The sequence below is a fragment of the Nanorana parkeri genome, unplaced genomic scaffold (genome assembly GCF_000935625.1).
Source record: "Nanorana parkeri isolate BGI_ZX_2015 unplaced genomic scaffold, ASM93562v1 scaffold27, whole genome shotgun sequence".
In the NCBI taxonomy this organism is placed as follows: Eukaryota; Metazoa; Chordata; class Amphibia; order Anura; family Dicroglossidae; genus Nanorana; species Nanorana parkeri.
The window spans coordinates 1880856-1889340 of NW_017306295.1; the positions used below are offsets into that span (position 1 = coordinate 1880856).

Genomic DNA, 8485 nt, shown 5'->3' on the forward strand with positions numbered 1-8485 from the left:
GTATAATGTTCAAGGTCAGTTTTAACATTTGCTTCACTGGGGCATTGATTGATGAACCCCAAAGAAAATCGTGGGTTTGTTTTTCAATGTAGGCTTTTGCATTGTCTAACAATTGTTTTTGTGTAGAACAGAGTGCATCCTATTGATTTCACACTCATTTCCCATACTTTGTTAATTTACACATCTACAAAGGTGTCGAAATGAGATCATTACAAGCAAAATCATGTTTTTCAAACAATGTTGGTACCTATTGGTAGAGGGAGCTACATCAGCAGGAAGACTAATAACAGTAAATGAAAAGGAAATAATAAAAGATGTGTGACAAAACAGATAAAAATATAACAATCTTTAAACAATAAATGCTACCCTGTGGTAATAACCCCAGAGTAATAGATTGCAGACTGTGGCAGTGCGTGGCAATGCCACAGTGTAATTTGGCCTTCTTGTCACCCAGTAGCCTTCAAGAGTCAAATATCTTTACAGGGAAGGAGCTGTCTTTGCAGTTCTTTCCAGATTTTCTGGATTCTCCAGGTTCCTGGAACCTGTAAGATTTCTAAGGGAATTGGCAGGGATGAAATCTCCATTCCTGGTTCCATGTTTTTGTAGTGACCAGCACCTGCTGATTGCACAGGTAAGCATAGTCTTTAAGGAAAAGGCGCTGGTAGGTGTTCAGGGCTCCACCTGGGGGACAGGAGTGAAGTCCAGTGCAGCAGGCAGCTGCGGTTTGTGACCCAATTGTACAGGTTAGCACAGTATTATTGTTGTTTGGAGAAAACAGGCAGTGGTTTAAGGACTGAGGGCTGAGGTTCACACCGTAAAGAGTGCGTTCCAGAGCGTTCAGCCTTGAACGCAGTGGAATGCAACCCGGCCAGCTCACTTTGTTTTGCATAGTGCTTGCAGCACCGCACTAGACCGGAGCACAGGCACTAATGTGCCACGTGTGCGGGTGCCAATGATCGCACTGCGGGCTGGGTGTGTGGCTACGGTGCCATTGACTTTAATGCACTTCCACGCCCCCTCCCACCTCAAATCAAAGTGAACCGGCCGAGGTTGCGTTCCAGTGTGTTCCAGAGGCCAGGCACTCTGGAATGCGGTGTGAATCAGCCATGAGGCCGTATATGCAGTGCTGCAAGAGCAAAGCCAAGAGGCTGGATGAGCATATGTTTATTTTTGTCAAGAGATGCTGAACAACCCCTGTGAGGGCATCTGCGCTGTGATCTGTGTCCTTAAAGTATTACTGTTTGAAGCTAGCTCTCACAAAACATATACACAGTAAAATCTACCAGCCAGTACTTGGAGACATTAACAACCTCGCACCCAAAACACATCAGATTTAGACTGCTTTGTCTATGCCATCCGCTTGTCTTTGTTAATCTCCATTTTTGTTAAAAGAAAAAGTCAGTAGGAGGGAAGGAACATGGCGGCTGGATATTTAATAGTTTAGGGCAAATCAAGTTCACTTGACTGTGCACGTGTGGTCAGCTGAAAAGAAAAATATTGTTTTTTAAATAAATTTGCAGCATTGCTTTATTGAAACTTCAAAAACATAGAATGCATGAATGAAGAATCCTAAAGTTATGTTAGGATACAGTGACTATTGCACCAGTAAAGTATTTATTTCAGATAAGTGAATAGACCCTTTAATCTCTTTCGTTTGTAGGGTATCCAGACCAGGATTTTGATTGGGCAGATTACCAGAAGCAGTGTGGAGCAGAGGCAGCACCAAACACATCTTTCAGAAATGTAAGTTGCTAATGTTTTGGTGTAATCATTATCATTTCTGTAAAATGCATGCCCATTCACATTATAAAGTGAGATTTCCGTATCCTATGATATTCTTCTCACTATACCTATGTTGTGCTAGTCACTTCCTCTATGGCTGAAGAATCTTGCAAAATAATAAGGGTATCTGCATTTTGTGTGAAGGTTTTATTCTGAAGAGCATTTTCTGGTTTATATATTATTTATTATATCTTTTTTTTGTGTGTGTAAACATTTGCATGTATTAAAGAAGACAGAGGACCTTGAGCATCTTGGGGTTGACTTACTAAAGGCAAGTTAAACAGCCTATTTGACTTTAGTAAATCAACCCTAATGAGTTTCAAATCAGTGATTGAGAAGGTACTGAAGTCACGGGCTGGCCAGGCAACTAGCTTTTTCAGATAGAGGTCAGCAGCACCAATATTTTTCTCATGGCATTTTTATTTTGAATATGGGCTAGAGTATTCCCTTTGGGACATCAGAAGGGCTTATTCCCCTTCAGATAACGCTCTTCCACAGCACAATGCTACCTGCTTCTTGATAAGTTTTTTTACATGACCTTTTAAGTTATTCCAGTTACTTTTTAATACCAATTCAATGTATTTGGTGTGTGTGTGTAATGATAAATCATTTCCATTCATTCTAAAACATATTTTTTGTTAATGGACAGCAAAGAGAAAGGGTTTGTTATCCACCCTTTTAAAATGCAATTGTTATACAATGATTTACTCTGTGTAATTACTCGGGTGTTGTTTTCGGATTATATGCGGTATATATATGTAATGACATTCTAAAGGATGATGTAATTGCTAACATACAAAACAAAATTATTTTCCACATTAAAAGTAGAGTTATGTTGCCTTTTTCTTTTTAACAATAATTTGAATGCGTTTTTAATAACAAACAATAACAGACAGTGAAAGTACCCACGCTGGGACAATAACAGAACAAAGACTTGATTGCAAAAGGCTTGGCATGTAAAGAAAAAAAAAGACACAGGCTAAATGCCATCCCAGGCCAAATAAAAGGAAAGTAAAAGATAATAGAATATGAGGGCAAAATCTCACAACATAAACAAGTCTACATACCAGAATCAGAAGTGTGCTAAGAAAGGACAGGGGCTAATTCCCCTAAATACAACAGAAAAGGGAAAAGAAGAAAGTGGGAGCAGAAAGAAAGGGGGAGAGGAAAAAAAAGAAAAGGGAGAAAGAGCTATAGGAAAGAAGAGAATATGATCCCCACAACCCCCCACCACCACAAAGAGCTCAAACGTAGAGCTCATCAAGAGCAATGTAGGTGACAAGGTCAAGGATCAGAAGGGTGTAGGAGATCCAGGAATCCCAAATCTTAAAAAATTTAGCATGAGTGTCATGTAACACATGAACTTCTGAAAGGGCACCTGGAGGGCTTCCACGCCCTAGCGATCATCTGCTTTGCGATCAAAAAGTTATGTGGGCTTTTTTTTTCCTTGGCTGTACCACTTCCTTTCCTTCCTTGGCTGTACCACTCATAAAGGCCCATGTCAAACAAATTATCCTTTCGTACAGAGTCACTTCCTTTCCAGCTGGACCAGGGAAATGTCACTTCTTTGCCTCTCCATTGCTAACAAGTGTTCTTGGCCAGCTCCTTGATGATTTGCCATGTGGAGGTCCTAATGGCTGAAACAGGGTCAAGTGGTAAAAAGGAGGTAAAGGTGACAGCTAATTTTGTGTTAAACATGATATCTTCATTCCCTCTCTCCAAGCATCCTCATTGGGGGTAAACTTTATTGGCTGGATTGGAAATTTTAAAATTTAGCAACCAGGGGCCTATTTATAAAAGTTAAAAAATAAATCTTGCTTTTTTTCAATATTTTAACAAACAAAAAACATTTTAGGAAAAAAAAAATATTTTTCTATGTTTTGAAAATGAGTTTGTAAAGACTTCCCATCTGATTTTAAATTAAATATTTCTTTGGGAGCTTACAACTCATCTTTTTTTATGTAAGGAATTAAAGGGGACCCAAGCAACAAAAAGTTATGATGTTATGTTTACACTAAATAACATAAATCTCAGGATCTGGGGCTGTAGATGTTTTTCATCAATGTGGCTGCTTTCCTTGAAAATGGACTCTTAGGAATAGCTAATGTTCTGCCAAGGACCCCCTCATGGGAATTTTGGCTTGGCTGTAAACTACCCCCAGGCCACACAATAGGTACTCATGGACGCCGAGGAGGATAGGTGTCGGTGAGCTGATAGCACTCTTAGTACTGTTGGTACAGGTAGCATACCTATACATTTGTATAACTTTTTTATTCTACATATTTGTTTTAAGGCAAGAGATTTTTTTTTTCTTGCTGCATTATATTTCTTTGTTGATTTTGAGCAGTTTCCTTATGAATGTCTGCAATGGCCCTAATGGTTAACCAGTCAAAGCATGAACACTGGGGTTTATATAATATATTACATCAATTTGAGATTCATTCATTCTGGAGTTAGTAACCTCAAAAATATGGATTGTTTGTGGATTGTGCTATCATTTGTTGGCAGCATCTTCTGGACATAAATCATCATTACTCAGATCTGATATAGAACTTCATGAATTTGTTTGCTTATCTTTAATACTGATCCTGATACATTATGTATTCAGATGGGGAGTCTATTATTGCAGATCTCTGACATTTTTGGTATCTGAACGATAATGAATACTTGCCTTGGATGCTTCACATGGGGTTTGAATCAAGCCGAATAGGTCTAAAACAGATTATTAATAATGTAAATCTATGTATATATGGCTAGAACAGCTGGTGACAACACGGTCACATACAAATCACTTGGTTTGGTAAGAAAAACATGTTGAGTTACTCAACTCTGCTTCATGAAGGAAGCATAATTGTTTGTTTACATTCTGTTTAATCTCATTTTTGTTTGGTGTACATGATTTGTCTCAGGTGCTTTGCATAACACCCACAGCATTTTCAAACAGGAATTTCACCTTGGCTAGCTTCCTCATGCCTTAGTAAAGAATCTGCATTAAAAGCTTGTTACTTATATTGTAAATCCGTTTTGTGCTAGAAATGATCATTGCAGTAAGTTCATTAGTAATACAGTTACAGGAAGTTCATGTACATATATAAAAAACACACAATTTTATCTTTGATTTGATCTGACGCTGATTGTCGGTAATGTGTCAAGTAAACAAGGGTTAAATAGTAGCTTTGACAAATGGAGAATTTTTTTCCCTGGATTTGTATACAACATTATACTTCATTTTGCGTAAAGTATATGTTCAGCCCAAACCTTTTCTTCTAGTTTTGGATAAAGTGGGACAATCTTCCAATGGGGACGTACGTTCCAGTGACAACTGTTTAAGAGGCAATTTTTCCCTTCCTTTGGAGTAATTTTCCCTTACTTTTTGCTGTGCCACTGGGACGGGAAGTGCAGAAAGATCCATCAAAAAGGATATGGACAGCTAAAAAAAAATACTGACAAGTGTTCTAACCACTGCTTTATTCCAAACCAAACAAGTTTAGATTAGAAATAAGTGTATTAAAAGGTAGATAAATAAAATGTCAGCAAGAAATCAGATCCTACAGTAGCCTGCAGACTATTGGCTGATCTCTTTTGTAACTTGTCTCCATAGATTGAAAGGCAAGATATAAACACAGGGTCATTTGTAAACTATGCACAGCTTGGAAAACAAGAGCATCTATCCTTAGCTCTGCTGGGGGCCCGTATCTTCAAAACTGTGGACCTTTGCTGCTCCCTGACTGCTGCAGCTTGTATTTCACTACAGTAAATATGAGCTGGAGCCACACTCCCAGACATGTGGAATATCTGCAGGGGTCGGGGAGCAGTAAATTGCCAGAGATTGAAGACACAGCCTGCCATAGGGGCAAGTATAGATTCTCTTCTTTTACAGTCTGTGCTTGATTTGCAAGTGTCATTGTGATGGGAGGGTCACTTTAACAAGTGGGAAGACTTGTAAAGAAATAATACACGTGCGACCCACATCTGACTAATATTAACCCGTAGCAATATCCTGAAAGTTTGCATGATTTTCTTATACAGCTTCTACAACTTTCTCTCAGGTTTGAATTTATAAGTAGGTCATCATATTGCATATTTTTAAGCTCTAATAGTCTATGTATGTTATGTTACACTGCTGTATATTGACATGCATTAAGGACCTTCTGACAACAGCTCACATATTCTGAATACATTTGTAAACTCTCCCAAAGAAGAATAGATTAGACTTGCAGGCCTTGACAACTTGTTTTTAAATCATATCTACACTCAAAAACAGAACTAATATATTGCAGTTTGACAGTCTTTAGATGAGGTGGCGGCATTCTTTTTTTCCCCTGGTAATCCTGTGAATAACACACTTCCTATCCCTACGCTTACTTTATCTATGGAGAAGAAGGACCTTAAGCATTGCCCCCTTTGGCCCCTTCATTGCTTGACTGACACGGCATTAAATTGGAAGCAAAGTTTAAACAAAAACATAAATAAAAAAACGTTAGGACCTTTTAGCCATAATGTGTTAGTTTGGACAGCATATTATCACATTATGGTAGACTTACATACCAAAGCATTTCCATCTAGTGCTGCAATGTCAGCACTTTCCTCCCATTGCAACACTTTCAGCCTTGCCATGGTCTTTTTCTGTGTTTGAAGTCTGCAGTTGTTTGATTGGCCAGGCCCAGATGAGGTATCTTCTGCGCATGTCCTAGCAAGGAATTCTTCTGAGACGCTACACTGAACTGTGCATGCACGGCTCAGTGCACGGAAGCAAAAGAAAAAGTGCCCATAGGCAAAAAGGAGGATCTATGACAGAAGAGGCTTGCACAATCTATTCTGTCAATCAGCTACCTGATTGACACCTGGCTCTGCCTCTCTAGAGGCAATGCCAGCTGTGCCTGCCCCCTCCCCATCTGTCCCTCCAGTCAGCGCTGGAGGAATGGAGAGGGAGGAATCCCTGCAAGGACAGATGTGACTGACAGTCACCGTTCTCTGCAAGGAGAAGAGCGGTATGTGATTGCTCAGTTCTCGATCTATAGAGCCAACTTGTGACAGCTTCAGTGTCAGACATCGGTTCGAATTATGGGAATTTATGTATTTCACTCTCCCCATAATTCTCCTTGTCTACCTACCTTGTCTGGAAGAAAGGCAGGAGGAAAAAGCGCTTGCAATGAGGAATGTAAATAAGCAATGGAGGCCATGACAGTTGGATCTCAGTAAGTATACATTTGTGGAGGAGAAGAGTGAGATCAGTTAGCTCAGGGCAAAGGGGCAAAAAGGTTTGTTTTAAATTGCGCGTTTCCTTGAAGGCAGGGGCGTAACTAGAAATCACGGGGCCCCATAGCAAAATTTTTGATGGGGCCCCTTTGATCTCTAGTTACACCCCTTGAAGAGCCCAATTATTCCTCCACTGTCGGTGATGAGCCCCGCCCCCTCCCCATCACCGGGCCCGCCCCCTTCCCTGTCACCAGGCCCGACCTCCTCCTCTGATGCCAACCCCAGACCCCGCCTCCTCCTCCACTGCCGGCTCTCGCTGACTCAGCAGCGGCTGTGGAGAGGAACACACCGCTGCACAGATCATATTCCTATTTTGCTGAATGGTTAATCCAGCTCTTTTCAATGGAGCGATTGTTGTCGCTTCATACATGTCTTTCTCTCTTCATCTTTATTACTTGGGGATGGGGGCACTTGTAGTTTAAAGAAGTAAGCCACAATTATTTGTGCTTCCATTGCAACTCACAGGAAGTGACAGGGACACTGCATTTCTGGCAAGAACAGCTTTTTTATTTACTTGCTGAAAATGATCTTCTGCAAAATCCAAGCAAATGCAGCTATCACATCTAGGGACTGGTATGATGCAATGTATAATATAATTTTGTTATTGGGTTTAGATAACCTTTAAACAAATATTTAAACCTGATGTCTAAATCTCACAAATCTAGACATTTGGATCATCTAGTGTTAGAAGGAAAGATATTTAAATAATTAGAAAAGTGGTTTAGTTGTTAGCACTTCAGCACTGAGGGCCCCCAGTTTAAATACCGCTCAGGATGCTATCAGCAAAGAGTTTGCTCTCCCTGTGCTTGCATGGGTTTCCTCTGGGTACTCGTCACCTTCCACAATCCAAAGACAAGCTGGAAGATTATTTGGCTCCTGTATGTTTGCATGTGAGATAGGGACCTTAGCTTGTAAGCTCCTTAAGGTGTAAGAATACCACCTCTATGTGGAGCAATGAGGTGGAAAAAGAAGTTATACTTTAACCAAAATTAGATAATTAATCAGCCAGATGGCTTACTTTATTGATTAGAAAAATATAATTTATACATTTAGGAGAGTATGAACACAGCAGACACCGTGACAAGAACCTTATATTAAAATTGGCAACGTTGTTTTAATATTTTAATATAAGGTTCTTGTCACGGTGTCTGCTGTGTTCACACTCTCCTAAATGTATAAATTATATTTTATGAGGTGGAAAAAGAGTATAACTTCTTTTTCCACCTCATTGCTCCACATAGAGGTGGTATTCTTACATATATGCTTATAGGTTATCAACCATATCAGTTGATGTGTAATTGTTACACACTATAGTGGTATCATTTTATCTTATATAAGCTCCTTAAGGGCAGGGACTGATGTGAATGTGCACTATGCAAAGCGATGCATAAATTGTCGGCACATTAAAAATATCTGTAATAAATAAATGAGTACATTTTGCAAC

General features: G+C 39.6%; 1 protein-coding gene across 1 annotated transcript in view; it reads left to right on the forward strand.

The window, feature by feature from the left end:
* The window catches only part of SFMBT2 (Scm-like with four mbt domains 2), a 128561-nt gene that overhangs the window by 69851 nt on the left and 50225 nt on the right, over positions 1-8485 (forward strand). Inside the window, exon 9 of the mRNA XM_018566472.1 lies at positions 1661-1743. Coding sequence (XP_018421974.1) covers positions 1661-1743 — 83 coding nt within the window. The remainder of the gene's footprint in view (positions 1-1660; positions 1744-8485) is intronic.